General features: G+C 34.0%; 1 protein-coding gene across 1 annotated transcript in view; it reads left to right on the plus strand.

The window, feature by feature from the left end:
• Positions 1-22,096, plus strand: part of LOC111044354 (chitin deacetylase 1) — a gene marked incomplete at its 5' end in the record, with an annotated part of 36,079 nt that extends 13,983 nt beyond the window's left edge. The window contains 5 exons of the mRNA XM_039422883.1: positions 5,238-5,413; positions 14,268-14,417; positions 15,244-15,343; positions 20,571-20,892; positions 21,021-22,096. Of these exons, the coding sequence (XP_039278817.1) occupies positions 5,238-5,413; positions 14,268-14,417; positions 15,244-15,343; positions 20,571-20,892; positions 21,021-21,447 (1,175 nt within the window). The remainder of the gene's footprint in view (positions 1-5,237; positions 5,414-14,267; positions 14,418-15,243; positions 15,344-20,570; positions 20,893-21,020) is intronic.
• Positions 22,097-25,010: the final 2,914 nt, after the last annotated feature.

Below are 25,010 nucleotides of genomic sequence, written 5' to 3' on the forward strand. Positions count from 1 at the left end.
CCGCAACGTTTGGTCCAATAAATACCATCTATCGATCTCGCGTTGTTTGTTGGAACACAGTAGCCTACTTACATAACCTAGGCCAATCCAAAATTCATTAATTCGACTTCACCATTCATAAATCGATCAATCTTCGAATAAATCAACAATTCAGGGAATATTGGAACGTCAACTGATCAATCTCTACAAGCATAAATGATGTAATGCATCAAAAATGGGGGAGTAAAACAGAAAATGAATGGGAAATATTGAAAACAATTTCGGCACGATAGTATTCCATAAATTAGTTATCCATAAAGAGAATGCTTGAGATTTCAAATAGGGAGTACGTCTAATACTGAAAGAGAAAAAATAATATCATTCATATAGATGTGGATGAAGAATTTTTCAGAATTTATTCTGCTTTAATAAACAATAATTCTGTGGAAAAATGTCAGATTGATACTATCAAAGAGGTGAAATTCTGAAGTCAGGCTGGATAAATGAGACTCACAATAATCTATGTATCTGAAATTCACTGGGATAACAAATTATTGATTGTTCAACTTAGGACAACAGTAGTAGTCGATAGTACTGTGGTAGTTGGTAATCATTGATTTGACCAATAGCCGTACTTGACTAAAAGCAGTATAGGCTGTGCAAAGGCTAAAAATAAACTTTTTACTGGTGATATTTTTCCAAGTTTTTTGATTTGTATATCATCAAGCTATCAAAATGAAAAAAGTTTTCTGAGGAAAACATTTTTTTCTGATCATTACTTTTGAGATATGAGCGCCTAGAGTTTAAATTTTTGGGACAGAACATTTCAAATTTGGTAAGAAATAAATCCATGAGATTTATAGAATAGATTTTTAATGGTATTGTTGATCTATTAAAACAAAAATTTTCTGAAAATATCAATTTTCAAGATAGTTATTCAATTCACTAAAAATAACATTTAGTTAGTTTATTTTTGGTGAATTGAATATTTTTTCAAAAATTGATATTTTCAGAAAATTTTTGTTTTAATAGATCAACAATATCATTAAAAATCTATTCTATAAATCTCATGGATTTATCTCTTACCGAATTTGAAATGTTCTGTCCCAAAACATAGTTGAGAATGATTGTATCTATTAATGTATAAATAAATAAATAAATAAAAATTCAAACTTCAGGTGCTCATATCTCAAAAAGTAATGATCGAAAAAAAACGTTTTCCTGAGAAAACTTTTTCATTTTGATAGCTTGATGATATACAAATCGAAAAACTTGGAAAAATATCACGAGTAAAAAGTTTATTTTTAGCCTTGGCACAGCCTTAACAGCAGGTAGCCTACTCTGCCCCTGATCGATTATTGCAAAATGCAGGATTCCCGTCGTCGATAAGCAAAACAATATTCGCATGAAACTCTATTTACTTTCTTTTGGATCTCAGCTAAATGATGTTATGAGAAGGATTCGCATCATGAATTGACATATAACTTATTTTCATCTACGATGTGTCATTGCAACTTTCTAAAGGAATTCAATGTTTAAGCCGATCTGCGTTGGCTTAGATCAGTGAAAAATGATTGAATACAGTAGGCCTATCACCAGCGACTTTTATCACAACCGTACTGATTCCTTTACTGAAAAGTTTAGATTTCATATAGGATAAGGTTAATAAAAATTGTATTATTGTGGTATCTTTTCAACTCATAGCTAGGAGAATTGTGTCCTACCGTGTTAAAGTCAAACAGCTAGAAGAAGTTTAGTCTTATAAAGTGAAATTACTCAACAAATAATAGTAAATAAAGCCTAGATCTTTCAGATAACAATGAATTACAGAAAAGCTATCATTGGAAAATATCCACCGCAAACCGAACTCAGAGGAAGCTGAAATTCTTGAAATACTTGATAGGACACAATAATTATCTGCTCGATCCAATTGGCAAGATTGTGTTGACATATCAACTAGTGCAGAACGCGCTTTGTGCCAACTTATCCAACGAAACTGAGCTCGTTTGCTATGAATCATAATCGATCTATCGCAATTGTTCATAGCCTGAATTCAAAATTGGAAACAAAACTTTCTGGGTGTAAAAAAATCAAGTAAGAGTTCGATTAAAAGCGAATAAGTTATATAAATACAAATTTTCATATTATCTAATAATCGAGTCAGTCAATATAAATTCATAAATTTTGGTGGAATAAATCGCGAATCCACTTGAATATAGAGCTCTGTGGCAGCAGTTGATGCTACGTCTATTGACAAATCAATATAATATAACATAGGTACTACCTGGGGTATATTATCAAGGTATCATACCTATGAAATATCTATGATAATGTGTACTCATAAAAATCACGTAACAAAACATTCCACTAGAATGAGAACATTTCTCAAATCCCTTTCGTAGCTGCAAATCCAATATGAAGAATGATCAAAAACTTGGAGAATGAAGCTCAATTTTCTCTTGTTACTTTTATTGCTCATCGTTTATATGTTTTCGATTTGAATTGAGTTATACTTTCGACTCCTATCTAGTTTTTTTCAGAACATTATTTGAGCCATCTACAATTCACGTGAGCCATTCACTATTGTTTCATTGCAGATTTCCTAGACGCACGAGTTCGAAGTTAGTTGTAAATACACATTAACAACTTAATCGTACACAAGTCTCGTTTGATTGGAACACAAATACATCAGTCAAGAATTTGCGAACAATTGCCAGTTCGGTGCTGTGATTACGGTCACGCTCATCCTTTCACTTCGCAGTTCTGTCAGTCAGCTCTGCCTCATGTCAGTCAAAGTCTGTGAACTGAGTCAAGTAGAAGAGCAATCGATCGATGCTTGGTTTGTGTAGGTGATTTAGCACTTAGCTAGAAAGCTTCAAAGAGAATCTCACGTTTGTTTTGAAAGCTATATCATTCAAGATATAAAATAATTCTACACATTTAAAACAATCTTACTATCACTCAGTGATATTTTTCTCGTTTCCTTCTTCAATGGCTCTACTGTCGAATTCAAGTATCAGCCTATTCAATAAAAGTTGATTCTCCACAATATGAAAACGATTGAACAAATAGAAAATTTTACTTGTTTTGAAGCTTTTTCAGATGCATTAGCATATAAATTTCAACCACGATCTAAATCGTAGTTGTCTCTCGGTTTCTGACTATTATAATTTTAGAATTTCGCTTGAAATCGAAACATTGACTACTACTGGACTAAATTCAAAACAAATCTTTAGTCCCTATCCAAGTGAATGTGTAGAAGGAAATTGGAGTGAAAATGATCATCCATTGTCTCTAATAACTAAACAATCGGTTCAGATATTGTCGGAACTTAGTGTTCTCAATCTTTCGAGGAACATGACCAGAATTGAAATATTGTTGAATTTAAGGCACAGTGAACAATGAACAGTAAACAAATGAGTAGTGTGTTGGATTGTAGACAAAGGCCGGAAGAGCTGACCCAAAGGATGTATCGCAGGAGAAGCTAGCCAGGAAGCATTAAGAAATAGAAAGGTCATGCCATTCAAAGCTTGTTACCACCTACAGGTCGAAACAAACAGTTTTGTTGTACTTAAAATTATTCTAACGCTGATTAGTTCCTACTATCTCGATGATAGTTAAAATTAAATCATCGAAAATCAAATTTATCTGTATTGTTCTCAATATATTATAACAATGATTAATTTACATGAATGTCAGTCATGTTACAGACACAAGAAGAAAGTATGTTACAGTGGAATAAGCAGGAATGAGTGCTAGAGCAGATAAAAAAGATGAAGTTAACTATATAAGAACTTACATTCATGAAGTTGAAAAAGACTCACCGTTAATCTATGGAGTTGAGAGACGAACGCCAGTATAAACTACCTATAAGCTAGTACCAAGATAGAACCAAAATATGATTAGATGGCAGGATCATTCTTGAAGAAATGTTTAGACTAAGTTGTCTGATAATGCTGAATTTAATTTTTGTGAGAAGAGTTTCCTTTGCTGTTGATTCAATCCTGTTCAACTGTTCAACAGCTGAATAATAAAAAGCGGCCACGTCTGGAATCTTTCAGAGATCTTGTAATATTGTTGATTATCCAACAAGTGGTTAAGTTTCGACACTGTATCATTCCAATACCATCTATATTTATGAGAAGACTATCTATCTCGATAGTGACGAGTGGTGAATCTGGAACCAGTTTTACGTCACCTAAACTTGATTATTCTATTTTTCACTTTATGAGGATGTTTGATGGCAGATTACTCTCCAAAAAGAGTTGTGGAAACGGATTTTTAAATTCTATTTTCGGAAACTAGTGATAGCAAGTACAAGGTCGTTGTAGGCTATAACATAATGAGGTTGTTATAATATAGAAATTCTTTCTATACACATATATTCTTGTTACTAACTTCCAGGAGAGATTCAGTCACCTCATGAAGGTGATTGACGGCTCTACCGTCATTCTTCGACCCCCAGCAGTTTTTATAGCCATCAAATGTCACAGTAGTAGACTGTGTTCACACTAGGAATTTTTAGTTTTGAACAATTTCAATATTTCTGAATAACATGAAATAATCTGTCCTTCAGCGTTCGCTCAATCAATTAGTTTAATCACTCTTCACTGATTCTACCGATTTGATTTTCACCCGATCTAGGATTTTTATTTATCATGTTCAGCCATAGTGTTTCGTGAAGTTTCGTGCTTCATGAAGTGTTTCATGCTTTCGATCTCTCAATCATACTGCTCTAGCATATTTTGGAGAAAAAAATAATCGAATAGTCCATTCAAATGTGACTTATCTTTGGACAAAACTCACTCAGCACTTATATCTTATTAAAATAATAATGATAATCATCATCGAATTGCGTCTATTGTACCTGTTCTGGTACCCAAATTTTTCTAGATTCACCGATATTAGATCTCTATATTTCTAGATTTCTATATCTCTATTTCTTATTAGTCTGAGTGGCATCTCATATTGAATCCTATTCAAAAGACTGCACCAGATTTACCATTTTATAAAAACTTTTTCGGTTATCATTTATTCGACCTTCTTGCCAACTATTTTAATCTTTATTCTTACTAATACTTTGAACATGTTTCGCGTGTTTGCAGTGTCATCAGCATTTTACCATATTGGGAAAGAAAAGGTTATTTGACCTTCTCAGCTACATCATTCAACTATTTTACCTGCTTTTGCAACTATTTAAATAGTTTCACTATCTTTATTTTTGCTAATATTTCAAAATTTGTTGTGTGTGTTTGCAGTGTCAGCAGCTGACGGGAGACAAGTGCTGAGGGTGAAGAGGCAGGAGGAGACGTCGACGAAGAAGGAGGAGAGCTTCGAAGCGGAGTTGTGCAAAGACAAGGATGCTGGCGAATGGTTTCGTCTGGTAGCCGGAGAGGGCGACAACTGTCGTGACGTCATCCAGTGCACATCCTCGGTGAGTTCTCTATTCTTTCTCTCACTACTCTTCTCTAACCTTACAGCTTGTGACTTCTATCTTCCTAACTCAATCCCTAATAATTTCTCAACCTCGGTGAATTATATATCTTTTTCTCACCCCTCCTCTCACCCTTTTCAGTTTTTTTATTGTAGCCTTAATATTTCTCGGACGAGTATTTTATTGCCAACCGAATAAGGCATGCGCTGGAAAGGTGATCACACTCAAAGTGCAAGAAGCTGTTCGACTATCATTATTTTATAGACTTGTTTTACGACATTGAAGATGATTTCTTGCGAGTGTGGGTAGTGGCATAGGGATACATAATTTCCATATTCTCCAATTTTTTAAAAGTAAGTCAGTAGGATCGTCTTTGAAGAATCGGTATACAGTATGAAGTTGGAAAATTATAATTTATTGGAATACATAAGAGGTGCCATCATCTCTTCGCAAAACCAAACGCGAAAGAGACTTAACCATTATGTTCACTCGCAAGCTTTAAAATGTGTTTGTGTTGACAGAAATGTTACATGTTATGCATTTGAACTAAATCAAAACATAGTTTTTGTAGAATTATCCTCTTGATAACAATAAGATTTCTTGCTGACCTTTGCAGAGTTTAATATGTGGAGTCTAAAATGGTATTCGTGTGGGGAGTGAAGTATTTTATAGAAATATTGTGATTAGATAAACCTGAAATGAGTCATAACTCTTTCAAATCTTATCATTCAACAAAATTTAATGATGATATAATTCAATAGTGAGTCCCAAGTACAGTACAGTACAGTCGTACAGTATTCACAATAATCTCAAATAACTTACGATAACTGTGAACAATGCAAATGATTGATTATTTGTGGAAAGTGGTTGAGACTAAGAATTACTGAAAACTCTCCCAATACAATTGAAATTTGATTCAACAATATAGATTGGGATTCAATCTACTATAAAATACACTGAATTCGAATATTTATCCAAATAAATCTTGGCTCTCTGGGGATAGAAATAACAAGTTTCTCAGAAACCTTTTTCTTATTTGAATATAGACATAATCAATAATTTTAAACATCAATTAATATTTCGATATCAATGAAAAATAGAAATAAACGTTTTTATTGAGTGGAATTTCATAGCTGCCTTTAATTGAACTTCTACACAAACCCAAAAAATAGTAGGGAATCTCAGGATTAATTCGCAGGCGATATATAATAATACTGTACTTACTTGAAAACGTTTGACAAAACCCCGGATCCAAAGAAGTTTTTCCCTTGCCCAAAAATTGAATTAATAACAAATACAAGGCTAGAGAAGCATGAATGTAGATGGTGGAATATTTTCCTAGAAAAAATTAAAATTGGCTGGAAAACTTGAATTTTGATCTGTGGAAGAAGCAGTCTTTCACTTACAAAATAAATTCAACAACATTAAACTACACAGCCGAGATAAAAAGTTAAATTCAACCTCCCAAGGAAACAAATTGCCTTCTCTCATAACCAGAGAGTATGGAATGTAAATTCATACATTCATTACATTCTATACTGTCTGGTCATAACCTATTGGTATGCAACAATCAGTCTTCTTCAATAGACAATACAGTAATTAATTAATCAGTTGGCTAATAACAACATTGCAACAAGGTGAGTTCCAATCCTATTGTTGAAGAGGTAGTAACGGTTCTTGTCAGACTCTAGTCTGGAGAAAAATGCGTCTGTCTGTGCACCGACAAAAAGAAGCTGAAACTGCTGCATATAGGTTGGTCATTTCAGACGACCTTCAGAATGCAGAATGAGACTTCCTGACAGACTTTGAATGGCGAAGAGATGCCGTTAGTCGAGGAGAACCGCTTTTTTCTCTAGACAAAACACATTTGAATTTAACGGTTTGGACAAGTAATCAATTTCGCTACGCCTACTTATTACATCACCTCAATCGTCATCAGGAAAACTAAAGATTATTATAAAGAACGTACAAGACGTTCCATCAATACTAGAAGCATCGTTAGGAAATGGCAATTTATTGGAAATCGTTTGTAACGAGTATTGTAAAAACCGGAGAATTCCGAAAACTATAAAAATAAGATAATTCTCTCTTAAAGATCTCAGGAGAATCTCTTAGGTAAGTCAGGTAAAATAGCTGGAGGAATTGGAAAAAAGTATCAGAGCAGTTTATTCATGATGGATAGCTTTTGAAAACGCTACAATTATTTTTTTCCATATTCTTGAGCTAAATTCGACTAAAATCCAAATAGGCGAAACGATTATTCACTGAGTCCCTTGTACTCTTGCTTTTAAGAACGTCGACTCATTTTATAATAACATCATTCAACTCTTTGTTGAATGAATGATTGCTTGAAGAAATCCTACTGGAAATTGATTCAACTGGTCGAATCGTTATTCATTTGCATATAAATAAATAAATAAATAAATATAAATTTGGACATATATTTCACTAAGAAGGTGGGCTACAAAACAACTTACTGTATAAGGGAAAGAGTATTGAAGAATTAGAATCAACAAATATGATTCATCATTGGGACACGATCTTTCACTGTATTATCATCCAATTTATAATTTCCACGGTTGTAATGCAACGTTGAATATTATTAAGGGAAATCAGAAACATCGAATGAGATTTGTATCAATCAAATCATCAACCTTTCCAAGGACATTATAATGTATCAGAAAAACACATGGAGATATCAACAATGAGATAAGTGAGATGTTGCTGAAAAGTCGTGTCACAACAAATTCATTATAATCTGCAAGCGCAAATCGAGGACTCTCTATGGTTGCCCGCAACAAAGAAGGCAATTTTCCAACTGGTATTCTAAGGCAAGGCAAATTGCAAATCGCAATGCATCATCCTCCAACTCATTCATCCAACAAAGATGGTAGACTGCTCATTGTCATCCCTCTCCGCTTTCCTCCACCACCAGCTATAATTCTGGATGGCCTTCTGATTTGTTACAAGTGATATGAAAGCAATGTCATTGATCTAGAAACCTTTTTCTGCTCGTCAACCGGTGTCATCAATGCAGCAGCCATCTTCGCGCACCGCGTACTGAATTCAATCTGCTTTGACCTTCTTGGGTCATTCACGTACATCGCGAGTGGTTAAAGAAGCTCATCTTTCTAAAATTCAGTGATGCTGCATACAAAACTCTCAAGATATGAAGATATTCGATTTCATTATTATTCGTGTTTCGACCAATCTTGAAACAGAGATCAACATTTTTCGCGAGTATATTTTTCCCAGAATGGTAATAATAGTACTTTAACCTTGGAAGATCTTTGATTAAAACATTCAACTCATAGAACGATTCAATAATGTTCTAGAAAACCAAATTTTTCTACGCAGCTCACCATTCTGTGATCTTACTAGATCGATTAATTATAATGAATAAAAATCGAACAATGTAATATCCAGGCCTTTTGAGATTATCAATTCTGATTACTATTCAATCCGTGAATCACTATTTACCAAAAGGAATTATAATCATTGGAAGGCCTGGTGGAAAATACCAATTACAAAAATGTCAAAGGAAATAATTATTGACTCATCAATAATAAAAAAAAGATAGCAGTCCAACTGATTCAAGAGAATAATTTAACAGCAACATTACATTTTGTTTCTTGGTACAGAGTAGATTATGCTTTTTCTGTCTCGATTGTAAATGTTGAGTAAGAAGACTACAAGATTTTACACTACTAGTATGATAGGTATCCTATTAGCCTATATCCCAGTGTCCCATTAGATAAAGACTAGTATTTTGAGCTTCCACATGAAATACCAATGTATTCATTATTGGCTCTTTTATTTTAATACCTTACTATTATTATGGAAAATGGGCTCCCAAATAGGTTGTAAGAGTTTGGTGGGATTGTTAGTAAGCATGAGCGGTTCTTGTCAACATGACAAAATGCTCTTCAACTAAAATAAACTTGGGAAGAGGTCTATTTATATCTCAAAAAGGTATCATCATGATGAATTATTTCTAATAACAATATCCTATACCAACTTTAGGATTGTAAGAAAAATCTATTATCATTCCATATACTATTTTTATTTTGTTAGGTTATTATTGTTTTAGAGATAATTTGTTGTATTCCCTGAAAAAAATCAGTATAGCAGCAGTCAGGTGCTACCATTTTTCAATCCAATTATCAACTGTGAATTACCTGTAGGTACTCTTTTGCATAAAAAAGAGCCCGAGTGGTGAAAATGACATACAAGTTACATTACTCATGTTCTCGGTGTTCAAATCACATGCAAGTAATAAGTTTTGCACTACATTCAAGGAGTATTCTATGTGATGATTACATATTCTTTGCTGAATTGGAAATGTTTTCCAATTTGTTTTTTAAACTATGGATGATGAAAGAAATATGAACTAATGCTTTTCAATATTTCTATTTCTATTATTGAATCTGTTATGAGCATTTCATGAATTAAACAATGAACTATGAAGCTGTCTAGGAATTTCATTTAAAAAGCCTTCAAACATCTTCCTGAGAAATGTGTTCCTGAAAAACGTTTATGTTTTTTATGTAATTAAGGAATGTAATAATAAATGTAATAATAAATGTAAATGTAATGTAATGTTTAAATATAAACTAATGCTTTTCAATATTTCTATCTCTATAATTAAATCTGTTATGAGCATTTCATAAATGAAAAACCGATATGAGAGCATGAACTTTAAAGCTGTCTAGGAATTTGATTTAAAAAGCATTCAAAAATCTTCCTGAGAAATGCGTTTCTGAAAAATGTTCAAGTTACGCTTATGTTTTTGTGAACGAATACATTTATGAATAAATAAATGGTTGCGTGATACCAGTATATTAAATTTCTTGGATAATTCATTTGGTAGAATATCTATCATAGAGTATTTCCACGATAATCATTGCCAGGCATTACATATCGCAAAATGAGTGATGGCATCATTTTCTTGGACTCTACCAAGTACCAGCTTTGAAGTGTAGTTATTTGGTGATCTTGACACCCATTTGAAATGTCACAATTCGTTCTCTTTTTGATACCACCATATTCATCCTTCAATCCCTTTAACCTGCTAAATAGATTTCAAATAAATATAATTCAAATAATCATCATACATATTTCAATTTGAAATAGCAGGAAAACATTCAGATAATTAATTCTGAAGAGAATATTATTCTGCCTCATTAACTCAACATCCTTGCCCCTGCCCCTCCACTCCTACAATATGCATACATTTAACGCATGCAATGCAATATAAATTTGTTACCTCACAAACACAGTTTACATGTACCTTTAGCTGAATACTATAATTTATTAGTCAAACTCATGGCAAATTTCCAAGCAACAAGGGAGATCCCACCAAACTTGCACGACAGGTATATTATGCATCTCTCAGAACGTTTATCACGGCTGCTCTTGTCTAAGCTCAAAAGCACCCTAGACTGTACTCTGAAACTATTTATCGCTTTTGAAGGAAGATATCCTGTAGATAATTTCATTACGAGCGTACTATTCAAATTTCTCTCTGACAAGCAAAGAAATATATCTACTAGTTTCCAGAAAAAATCGGTAAATCTTCTCCCTCCTGAAAGCCTCTTCTGCCATATACCGTCTAAATCTATTCATCCTTTACTAGAGAATGAATCATTATACCATTAGTCCCTTACCAGCGATGATGATCGAATAATGATTAAATCTTAAAATTATGGATAACGTATCCCATCTTAGGTACAAAAAATATATCACTATTATGCTAGCTTCACACGCATTCGATTTCATTCGGTTCGGTTCGGTTCGTTACCGAAAACGAATGAAGCTTTCATACATGTCAGGTTTTAATTCGTATGGTTCTAATCAGGTATTTTCTTCTCAAACACAGCCGTGTTTGGATTTTCACAGTTCATGCTTGTATATTTAAATATAACAGCTGGTGTTAAATTGTAAGATGTTATTTCTTGAACAACAAAATTTTAAAGTTAATTAAAAATTGTGAATTATTTGAATAGTTTATTTTTGATTATGTTAATTTTGGATGTTCAGAGAGATTTTTTTTAATTGAAAATTTGTTCCTTGTTTTGACACCTGGTATATAAACTTTATCTCCTCTCTCCATTGATGAAATCATGTAATATTAGTGGAAAAAAATCTTCCTGAGTTTTAGTTTATATCTTTCATATTTTGTTAGCAAACTATTCATTGAGAAAAAATGTTCCTGTGAACTAACAGAAATGAATTGACCATTTGATTTTTACTTGGAAAATTTTGAAACAGACAATCACGTTATCAGGTTAAAATAAAAACAAAAAAGGCAAGCGTGTGTAAAAGACTTTTTTTCCTGTTTCCCTAGCAACGAATTCGAATATGATGGAACCTATTCGTGACGAGGGGGCGTTCGCTGCTATGAGGTTGCTATTCGGTACCGAATTCAAACCGAATAATCGTTTCACACTTTTCGGAATTTGCCGAAAACGAACCGAAAACGAAACGAGCCGAACCGCACCGAAAGTGTGTGAAAGTAGCCTCTCGGTAGCAACGTATTGAAACGGAATTTATTAGAGTCAATTGGGCGTTCGGTTCTATGCGGTTTCTATTCGGTACCGAATTCAAACCAAATTACCGTTTCACACTTATCGGAATTTGCCGAAAAGGAACCGAAAACGATACGAACCGAATGAGTGTGAAACTAGCCTTATTTTACTCTGCATCTTTCTTGACATCACATGGAAAATGATATAGCATAATTTTCCACCTAACTTTTGTTATGGAATCTCTGTAGGTTGCATATATACAGTATTTCAAAAGAGACTTATCAACTTCCACTTATTTGTACATATTGAACTATATAATATGGATTTTAAAATATTAGAAGTGTTCCAGTGAAAGAAGCTGCTCCATTGCTTTATTAGAGTTTCATTGATCTGGCTATTTTATATAGAAATTTCTGATTCTGGGAGATGTCTCACTCTTCTAATCTAAACTGAATCTAATCTAAACAGAATCTTATCTAATCTTCTCCTTCTTCGAAGAAGAATAAGAAGAAGAAGAAGAAGAAGAAGAAGATTGGAGGTTCAGGTTTTAACCGGGAATTTGAATCATGTGATCATTTGATACTGATTTTAATTTTTCTGGTACTGGATTCAAATTGTTCTTGTTCTTAAACGGTGCAACTCAGCATTGGATAATCATCAACATATTTACTGCAATTTAATTATTGTTGACAGCTCCACACCCAAATTGGAAGGAATTATACTCAAATATCAATCAATATCTATAATAGGCATGATAGTGAATAATGTTGTTTCTATTGAATGTACAATTCTAGTGACCCTTGTTGTGATGTTGAGAAACCAATCCACCTACAACTGAACCGCGTAGTTCCTTCTTCCATGGATTGCAGACCACCTTGTTCCGATTTGAAGAAATTCCCTGCACTATTTCAATATGCAAACCGATAAAATTTGATCGATAATCGATTAACATTGGACACGCTTTTTGTGAGCATGAGAATGGATTTTGTGGAAGTATATTTGCTGAATTGGTCATCGAATCGAGTTGGAGTTTTTAAAAGAGTGGAGTTAGATCAGACTCAGTTTCAGCTCCGTTTCTATAGAGTGTACGGTATTTTACTTTCACCTTCAGCAGCCGACGACGCCCATAGCATATCCTCAGACGGCCGTAAATAACAATTCTTGTTGAAATGTCCTTTGACAAACTGGTTATTCGTGTTCATTGCTTGATCTTGTTCAAATACTAGGCTACCGGTGTTTATCACTGAATGATAATTATCAGATATTATTCAGGAAGATTTATTCCCATTTATCGGCGAGAGCTGTAAATAGATCAGGAATTTCATTGAGCTGGAATCTAATTAGGTCCAAGTTGTTGGAAAACATCTATGATGAAATCAGGGGTGCTATCGGGATTTCCCATACCATAAAATAATTATTTATTGGAAAATGATAAATCTTCAATAATACAAGAGAAGAAGCAGAAACGCCACGCAGTGCTGTGGGGATATCTCATGCCATAACATAATAATATTTTGGAGCAGGATGAGTCTTTCATGATACAAGAGAAGAAGCGGACTTACTCCTTCGACAGATTGATCTCACATAGTAGAGACAATCGACATATTGTCTTGTACAGTAGTCACTGTATCCTCCTCGAATATGACTATGCTCCCCAATACACAAAACCTTATCTCCCTGACTGTCATATCAAGTAATAGTCGTATGCTTAGAAAATTGAGTATTTGATCCCCTGAGTTTATAATTAGGCTGAAGCATTCCACGGAAAGTGCACTATCTAAAAGAAGAAATAGTTTCCATACTAGTGTCATTTTGAAGTGTGAAGTGATAAAATAATATAAGTACTTTGAAGTTCTTTTATTTCGATATTATAAGGGTTTTTCAAAAGGAACTGCTCCTCACAATGTTTCTTCAAGATGAAATGATAGAGAAGAACATGACTGTGATTCAACCCTCGGTGAAGAAATTGTGAATTATAAGCACAAATTCTCTTGGCCAAAAATACTTCAGCTATATTCTTCCATGTATTCAAATAGTTACTATAGTGTACCTGAGAAAGAATGAGAGGGGGATTTGAATTTTAGTGCCAAAATCAGAAGAGTAACATTACTTTAGAATAGTTTATTGATCAGGGCAGATGTTGGCTAACATCTACGAAGAAAATCCCTTGAATACGAATTTTCCATTTCAATTATTGTCAAAGTGTTCATTTGATGTATCTTCCCTTAGTTCGAACTTACTCTTTCACTTTGAGTAGAAAATCAGAAAGATATAAACAGTTGAATATTGGAAAATATTGCTGATTCCATCAATGATTTCTGTTACAGGGACTCCAAGCCATAAGATGTCCAGCTGGTCTGTATTTTGATATTGAAAAGCAGACTTGCGACTGGAAAGATGCAGTCAAAAACTGCAAGCTGAAAAATAAAGAGAGGAAAGTAAAGCCTCTACTTTACACCGACGAACCTCTTTGTCAGGTAATTATCACGCATATCTTAAATTATTATTATTATTTATTGATAAGTTCTTTTTGTAATGGAATAAATTGATAACTCCTTCAACTCACATGGAAAAGAAAAATTTACCAATTGCCCGAGATCGTTAAGTAATCATACTAGAATCTCCCTCACTCACGTCTTTCGAATCCATTGTTTACACGCCTAAACGGAGCTTCCAATTTTAATGAATATAGGAGGTAAAAACGAAGCACGTATTATGTGCACTATATTCATGGCTGTGTTTTATATCATGGCGTTATAAATAATCATCCTCTCTATAAGTTATAATAATATTTAGTGAGGAGATTCATGATTGGGTACTGAAGAATCATGACTTGATACAATGGAGTTCCAGCAGAAAGCTATAAAACAACGTGATAAAACTACTATTTCTCAAATGCTACTTGTTCTTATGAAATGATGCCATGATGAACAATCAGTTTTCAAACAACTCACCTCAGTAGGACAACTTCACTTCAAACTGAATTTTTCTATCCAATCCAATTTTTCAAGCTCGCTCATCAATGAAAGATGATTATACAATTATTTGCTTTAACATCATCAAAATTGTTCGATTCAAAATCTACATAATTTTTTCCATTCTACCCATTTCAACAGTAAACAAACTCCAGACATGGGAATGGCTGTACTTAAATATTTCGTATCAATGAGTTGGTGTCATTTGAGTCAACTTTGATTAAAAGTAGAAGTAGGCCACTATTAATGGTTACATCGATCAATACAATAATAATATCAATCCATTACAGTACAACTTTGATTTTATAAAATGTTGAATTTTTTCTAGGATGGTTTCTTGGCTTGTGGAGATGGCGCCTGTATAGAAAGAGGTCTTTTCTGTAACGGAGAAAAGGATTGTACAGACGGATCAGATGAAAACACCTGTGGTGAGTTCGAAATTGGATTTAATCTATGAGCTAATATCCTCTTCTAACCATTATTCCTCATCAAATATCCATGGTGAAATGCTTGTACTTTCATTTTCTATTGATATAAGTAAGAAACTATTATCATATAAGTAATAGAAGAAAAAATCTCCAAATTATAGTAATTGTGTTGGAAATTTTTGGCAGTTTTCAAGCTTGTAAAAAAAGAACTTTTGAATTCTTCAATGTTCTTTTCCACCACGAACTGCTTATTATTAAATCACTTCTTGCTATTAGAAAAAACGACTAGCAGTCAGATATTTGAATTATCTGACTCTAGTCGTTTTTTCTAATAGCAAAAAGAACTATTGAGATAGTAATGGAAACTTATAGCAACTCACCTAATAATTATTTCACTCTCATAACAAATTAGATGGTAATAAATGAAATTATAATTTTTATCAATCCTGTTAAAGGGATTATGATATTAGTTGAAGGGATATTAAAAATGTTTTAGTTGAAATTTCAACTGTAAAATTTCTGTTAATACAATAGGGCTTGAATAATCTGAAATGAATGGCTAAATGGCTAAATATCTAGTTTGAATTTTCAACTTCTAACAAATTAATGAAGGTTTCAAAATATTTCCTATTCTCACTGATGCCATCCTTAACAACCATTCATATTCACAATATCAAAGTAGAATACAAACTGTCAATGCCCCTAGGTTGTGACCTAGAAAGATGACGAGTCATAATTTTGATGAGTGCTTTATTATTCTGCGGTTGTCTATTAGTGGGGACAAGTAGTTTTGCAGTGAGTATTTTTTCACTCACGTCTCAGTCAATCCTTTCTCTACGCCACTTTCATAATTGTCTTATCCTACTTTCATCTGAGTAAGTCATCTTGGCGCAATCATGTATTTTTTTAAACCAAGTAATCACCAACTAGTCTCAAACCATGCTAATATTAGTGGTAGCCGCAGCCAGGTTTTAAATGTATTCCTAATAAGAGCCGTTGCATTTCGCTGGTAGGAGATAGCAATCTTAGCATTAAATACACAACTGAAACGTTTCTCATAATCTTTTTAATAGCCTGTTTGTTGAAACGTCAGTGAAAACATAACAACTGGGGAGACTGAAGAAACATAAGAAACCACAAAATTAAATGAAAACGAGCGTACCTATTTTTGAGGCGAACGTGATGAATTTTCCTCTCCAACGTCTTACTTATACTGAACACAAAATTCATTCAAGTTTTGATTTGCTACATGGAAATTTAATTTGAGTTTGGTTTGATAAACGTAATATGTCAGTTTTTTAAAAACAATTATTTGATACCTCCCTGCTCAACTCTCAAGAAAGCGATTTTGAATCTAATGTTAATTTACATTAGTGAAGGGGTGAGGAGAGATCCCTTCGATGGTTTGATCATCTCATTGGATTCTTGAAATTGATATTATATCTTTTGATCACAATAAAAATTGGAGGAATTAACTCATTGGTTCAATCGGTTCACTTGTATCTCAATTGTTATATTGATCACTACAAAACTTGGAAAATGATGAATTATTGTTAATGTGAGATGAATGAGTTCCAAAAGTATTTCCAGGATACGATTACAGTGTGAAGAAGGCTGGATGCTTGTGTTTTTTATAGGGCTTCCGAGCCTAACTTCCGAGCTTTATCATTTATTTTTCAGTGAATTACTCACATTACTGATAGGATTCTCATCAGACAAGATGTCATTTAAACATTGAATCTGAAAATGAAATATTAGAACAGATTGGAATGAAAATCGATATCTGCAAGGATGGTTATAAATTGATGATAAAAACAAAATCAGTACTAATATTATCGAGATGGCAAAAAAAATTGAACAGAAAACGTTTACTAAACTCTCATTACATTAACAATAACTGTAGAGGTTTTTACTTCTACTTGATAGTATTTAAAACGCATTGGGACCAGTAGATCCTTGGCATAGAAATTGAATTCCAAATACGAGAATGTTTTCAGGTTTTATTACTACCCAATTCGGTTGATTATCGTTGGAGAGTGAGTTACGTAGGTGGAAGGAGTCGGATAAAATATTCACAATCTGTTACGTAAGCAAACTGGAATGTTAAGCTTATTTTTCAACTGAAATTCCATTGCTTCAACAAGTTGCTTGGTTCCCCGTATTATAGATAACCGGTTGTTTTCGTGATGCTTGTTCAGAGACACGGCTTTGAAATTAATAGGAATTTATTGTCTTTGCTTTCTATGCTTCATCCATATTTGGAAGTTTTCCCTGTAGCTTGATTAACATTACTATAAATTAATTGCAATTATTATAACAACTGCTCCAGAAGACTGGATAGACCTCTGAAGTTCGATAGCCTAATCCTACAGAGTAAAGATAACGTATTGACATGTACATACTTAAACTGGAGTTTGAGCGTAAAACTCCAGTTAGGTGTCTACTCAACGCAATAATTATTATAGCTCAAATTCACGAGCAATATTTTAACAATTATTGAATCATGATGAGTCATGAAAATAAATGAGCTTTTTCAATTACTTATCTTTTATAGAACAATGTATTTTATTTTCAATTATACGACATCTTCCCTACTTATTTGATAATGATTATAAAATTTATGAACACGTACTACTGGTGCTCATGAAATGATGACTATCGCTTGTTATGTAATCACTCAAAAGCAATGTACATAAATCACGGTACAGTATAATCAACGAATAACGCCATCAATTAATTTTAATAACAGTTCATCGATAAAGTAGCAAAACATCTTAGGAGTTTATGATACTTACATTTCCAACTTCAGCTACTCATTTGCGAAACGTAAAGTTTCACAAACCTCGTCTATAGTAAAAATGATGAATCTCTGTCCAATAGAATGAGTTGAAAATTCCCAGATTTGATGAATAGTAGTTACGTATAAATTAATGAAATAATAGTTGCGCAGTCAGTGGAACTTTCTTATTTTCGATTTGTGAGCGGATATTGTTAACGGAACTATTGGCCAGATAATCACGTGACGCTCCATTTCGTTTTTCCGTTGTTGGCTTTGTGCTATTCGACTCGATTGAAAAGGTAAACGGGGCAACACAGCCAGATCGTTTGCACTTTCCAACTAATTGAATACAATTCCAGTCTGGCTTTTCTTCTCTTTTGTCCTATCGACGTTGCTGTTTCACTGAAAAATTCGCATTCAGTCAGACGAAATGACTAAATGATACTGCATTTCGAAAGTAGGACCACCAGTTCCAAATTATTGATAATTGCAGTTTTAATAGAGTGGCCAACTTTCACAAACATCAATTTTCGGCTCAGTTTTTTTTTTAATATAGGCAATCATAGAGTATTTTCCCCCTTGATTAACACATGCCATTCAAATTGGGTGGATTGGTGGGAAATCTATTTCCTTAAAGTATTCCATTTGAGTCAAACTTATTTCAAGTCACATACGAGTATGCTTTATTGGAGTATTTTCAATGTGGAACAAATTTACAATTCCTCAGAATATTCATTTAGGAGTTATACTATCACAAAAGCCTCTTTATCCATATGAATATGCTTGGAAATACATAATAAATTATGTTCTAGTTTTAAAAACGAATATTAGTAATACTAAATTTATAGAAAAATAAGAAATAATAGAAAAAAGCGTATTAAGAATACTACATTGATATCATCATATCACAAAGTCATAGATCAAAGTATCAAGCAACTAGTACTGCAATATGATTTTTTTTCTTTTCGCGCCAAGATGAAGAATGTAGTATACTTGGTACGTCTTTACAAACTAAAGATCTGTAGACTTTGTACGTACTTCCTAGACGTAGAAATTTCACAACATATTGCTTTAGAGACAAAACCATAACGACAAGACGTTGTCTTGAAGCTAACAACAGTATTGTTTAGTTTGTAGTGCATTAGAGAGACATGAAGTGTATTTATGTGTATTTGGAGCGACCGTAGGCTGTGCGCCTGCTATGTCATGTGGGCGCGGGGCATTTTCAAAGGTATTTGGGTTGGGTCTCCACAACACACAGCCTATCACTGATAGCAATTTATCAGAGTCAATCTGTCGCCAGTAAACTCGGTTATTCCATTCAGAGATCTCGCGATTTATAGAATGTACATTACAAAATTATTTGGAATGAGAGATTTTTCCCATACAAATGGGTTGAAGAAAGCGTTGCACCTTAGATGTATCAAGTTTTCACCTACTCATTGGAAATTGAAATCTGTAAGGGCAACAAAGAAATTACATTTTTGGTTTCAGATAGAAAAATCTCTAATTGAAGTTTATCAAAGTCAGTCTCTCGCCAATTCTTGTGGCTATCCCACAGTGAAATTTAAATTTCTGTTAGTGCTGTTTGCACAGAATAAGATTGTTATGAAATTAAAAATGTAGAAGATACATATGAAAAAAGTAATTATGGTAGTGCTTGAGTGGAGATCAGAATTTCATACATTTATCATTGTATAGCCTATCAGCTTTTTATTTTTGTCGAATTTCATCCCCTGGGAGACTCTAATGAAAATAAAGATAAAATAGCAAAAACAACAATTTCCCATGATAGTCACAACATTTCTACTCTACCTACATCTATAACATTACAAAGAACAAAGAAATTTTCACAAAATTTCCACTCCATTATGATCTTTCGCTTCTCATTAGAGTCTTGCGCTGTCTTCTATGACTGACGATCTGAAGTTTTTATATCCTATAGGCTAACCAGGCTTCCTATCTCCAATAGTTGGCGATCAGACCTTGAATACCAACACTTAGAGAAGCCACCTATGATGTTCAAATTTGTTCAATTTTAGTTCTCAGTGCGTAAACATACGCTTAGAGTTAACATAACATTCGGAGTTCGAGTTAATTCATTTTATATTATTTCCATTCAATTCAGGGAGAGAAAACAGCTCTGGGAAGGCCTGCTAATTAATCTCGAACTTTGTAATCAATTATTGTCAATAATTGAAAATTGCATTGTTTCCATTGTAAATTATTTATTGTGAATTGTGAAGCAATTTCTAAAATTATGAAGTGTGCACCTATATTGTTGTAAAATGATAAATTCGTCATTTCACTCCATTGGGGTAATGTAGATATTATTAAATAATGTATAATGTATGTATTCTGTAGCATCATATGACTTCGAATAGTTTGTGGAGTTGGCGGAAGAGGAATAATAAATTTATTGATGTTTGTGTTGTGATCTGTTTGCAGATAACGACAACGACCCGAACCGAGCACCGCCGTGCGACCCGGCCGTGTGCGTGCTTCCCGACTGCTTCTGTTCGGAGGACGGCACAGCCATCCCCGGCGACCTGCCACACAAGGATGTGCCACAGATGATCACCATCACCTTCGACGACGCAATCAACAACAACAACATCGAGCTCTACAAGGAGATATTCAACGGCAAGCGCAAGAACCCCAACGGCTGCGACATCAAGGCCACCTTCTTTGTCTCGCACAAGTACACCAACTACTCCGCCGTCCAGGAGACGCACCGCAAGGGCCACGAGATCGCAGTGCATTCCATCACGTAAGTCACACAACAATCTCTTTTCAAACAACCCATTGGAGACTACAGAGAATAGATTTTTTCAGTTATGTGGATGACAATAGATCAATAAAGCAATAAGAGAGACATGTGGAAGGTGGGATAGATTAGATTCTCACCGGAGACCAGTTCTACAACTTCCTCAACCACAATTTCGACAGACATTACGACCAGAACAGAGCTCCTCTTGGTCTGTACTTCCACGCTGCTTGGCTGAAGAACAACCCCGAGTTTTTGGATGCATTCCTGTACTGGATCGACGAGGTGCTGGAGAAGTACAAGGACGTGTACTTTGTGACGATGACCCAGGTGATTCAGTGGATCCAGAACCCGCGCACCGTTTCCGAGGTGAAGAACTTCGAGCCGTGGAGGGAGAAGTGCGCCGTCGAAGGCCCGCCCGCCTGCTGGGTACCCCACTCGTGCAAGCTGACCAGCAAGGAGGTACCAGGCGAGACCATCAACCTGCAGACCTGCGTCAGGTGCCCCAACAACTACCCCTGGGTCAATGACCCCACGGGAGACGGCTTCTTCAAGTAGACGATCTCATCAATCAAACGCGTGTGTGCGCCCCGCTCCACCCGCCCGACCGCACGCCTCGCCCCCGCCTGCACTGACTGATCTAATTCTATAGTGTTTGTAAAGACTTATTAAAACTACTTTATCTGGAGCGAGGCAGCGGTGGCTCCGGCCAAATTCGAAAGTCGCATTTTGTTGTTGAGTGAATGTGTTCATCATGCAACAACTATGGTGCGCTCGTTCGTAGGACGGTCTTTTCAAGTGCCAAACACCCCGGCAACTCAACACAATCGCAACCGTGGCCAACTATTATCTCTCCCGACTATTTATTTATTCCATTCCAAGCTATCTAGACATTCAATATATTTTTAGAGATTCAACCATACATTAATACGCATTAAAAATTTTAGTCGAGTCTACTTGGAGGAAATAAAAGTGTGAACTATTGAAAAGGTGGGAATGTAAATTTTAAAACCGGCCTCTTATGAAGATCTAGCTTAGAATTGAACCACGACATATTATACTATGTAACATTAATAAAGGGTGTACATGAATAAGATTCACCCCCATTGAATTATTAAATATGTAAATTTTATGAAAAGTATGTGATAAATTATACATATATGTTTATATTTTGTTTCAATTTTTTTTAATAAACCATTTAATCGTACATTCTACTGACTTAAAATACCTAGCCTTAGTAACAATTCGATAAGACATTTCCAATTAATTCAACATAATATAATATGGCACATAGCGATGAGACAATAGAAAATTGACTTCCAACTATTTCCAAAATTTTCCTGTACAAAATTATATTATCAGACAGTCCTGAATTTATTGAGTTTATTTGATTCGAAACAGTAATTATTTATTACGTACGTGTGAATAAATTCAATAGTCTCTATCAATTACTAGAATACATCTCATTTTCTCTTGAATGAATCCAATGATTGATTTCACCAAAAAAATAAGTTTGGAGAAATGAATTGGAGTATGAAAATAATGAAATAGTAGTAAAGTAGTAAAAGATTGTTCCATTATTGCCATATGAAAGAATGCGTCAGAACACGTCAGGATTGCTGTGATAATATCACATTTCTGAATATTGTAATGGAATTAATCAGCATTCCGTTCTACCATTTTCTAATATCTCTTATCGTTAGCATTTTGTTGCTGAGCAGAAACGTTGAGCTCCAATCCAGGAGTAAGTATTCAGATTATATCAAATTATTCAAGTATGTCCTAGTATGTAAGTGTGAATTGACTGTTCCATAGAAATGATACTCGCATATGATATTGATGTAGAATCAATTACATAGAATATTTATTGAGTTGAGAATCATTGTCTTCAAATTATTGCCAATAATTGAAAGTTTTTTTCGAAGAAGTGAAATTTTTCAAGATAAACCAAACATAAAAGAAGAGCAATTATTATTACAGTGATAAAAAAAGTTCAGTGATTAAGATTAAATTGACTAAATTTCTATTTTGGAAGATATTGGATTAACTTATGGAAGTAGTCCTACATCAAAAAGAAGAATAACTCATTCAATATAAGAAGTAAGTTACAGTATAGTTTCATTCATTTCATGAGAAACTCTAAAATACAAAGTATGATCAGAAAATTTTTTGTATTTTTTTAAATTACAGTATCTGTAATTTTTCTACTAAACCTCTCCCAACGAAAGAAAAAATGAATGGACCGAATTTTGATGGCATGTATTAAAAGTATGAATAAATTATTTAATTCAAGAGGAGAAGTAAAAACACAAGAAAGCTATTCAGGTGTACGATAATATTATGGTAGATAGTCATAACAAATCGAGTGAATTCTTTATTCAAAATTAATATAGAGAATCGTTGTAAAACTTTTCGAAGCATATAATTATATCGTACATGACATGATGATGGATAGCCTCGTAAGGTAGTAGCTTGATCTTAAAGAGTAATAATAATTCCCATTAGTTTCTCACACGAGATTGAGACGAGGAAAGTAGTATATCCAAATTTAAGACAAGAAAGGAAAGAGCTTTTACCACACCAAGTAGACATTTTTCTCCAAACTATTTCACCTCGAATAATGTTATGAATGGGTTCATTGTTGTGAAGATAAAAGAGTTCTTGTGTTCTCTGTCGCTCCACAATAATATTTGTTTTGCAGGAAGATTTAGAATCAAAATTCATACGAAACGGAGATAATTGATATCAGAATTCATTCCTCATTTTTAAAGAAAGAGTGCTTTAAAAAAGCCAATTGAATCAGAATGAATTGGAACCAGAATAAGGAAAAGCCGGTGTAAATTGTAATCAGTTTAAGCTACTAAGCATGTTCCGGGTTTCTCCAAAACTTGACGATCACGAACTGGAGGCCTGGATAAGTGGAATACAGTGTAGGCTATACATTGGTGAAATGAGTAAGATAAATTTTAGCTCGAATCTCATTTATCATAGCTATGTTCTGAAATAAAACTTATATTGGATGGTTTGGTGAATATCTTATGGTAACATTTATGATATTATATCTAAAATCCTGAACAAGGTAAAACTAGCAATCAAATCAATACTAGAAGATATTCACATGAACAGTATGTCACTTCAATCACCAATTGATAATTATCGTAGAATGAAATAATCGTATAATAAATATATGAAATCCATAAATATATGATCGACATGATTTAATCGATAAACTTATCAAGGAGGAGAGAATCTACAACACACAAATGGAGAAACAAATCAATGCAAGTTGGTTATTTGCAAGGTACGTGCTACTTTTATGATTTCTTCGTGAATAATCATCATCATCAATCATCATCAATCATCATCATCAATCATCATCATCATCATCATCATCATCATCATCATCATCATCATCATCTTACGTGCAAGCATTTGGCTATTGCCTGTTCCGACATACAAACATCTCATACAGTAGTTATTCAAATCCAAGTAAGTTATACTAGTGAATTCATAATATCATAATAACATGCAGTTACGTGACCTTCCAAATGATCTCTTGCCTCCTGGTCTATAATTCGATAACTATAGGGGAACCTATCTGCAGGCATTATTTTTAAATGTTCCCTCCATTGACTTCCGTATTCTGCAATTTTTTCATCCAAATTGTATATTCCCAGCTCTGATCGGATATCTTCATTTCTAGAATGATCTCTCCGATCGCAGCAGCCCTGTTCAGCAGCTCAGTTATGCGGAGGGACCGCATCTCTGCCGCGTGCGCCGCGTGCACTCTACTCTCAAGTGGTTTTATTGTTACCCATGACTCACTTGCGTAGACGAGGACAGGAGTAGCCACTATTTTATAAAATTCCATTATAGTATCTCTCCTCGTTTTCTTCCTCAAGGTTATGCTAATATTACTAAATGTGAATTATAAATCGATAAATCCATTAAATTAATTGATTTCATGATAAATCCAATAGTATATCCAATTCCCATGAGAACTATCGCATGACTGAGTCCTTCATCAATCAAAGCAGGGGTGCCCACAAGAGGAGGGTTGGACGCAGAATGCGTCCTGGAAATAAATTCTATGGGGGGGGATCAAAGCATACCTTTGATAC

This window comes from Nilaparvata lugens, chromosome 3, assembly GCF_014356525.2.
Source record: "Nilaparvata lugens isolate BPH chromosome 3, ASM1435652v1, whole genome shotgun sequence".
Lineage (NCBI taxonomy): Eukaryota > Metazoa > Arthropoda > Insecta > Hemiptera > Delphacidae > Nilaparvata > Nilaparvata lugens.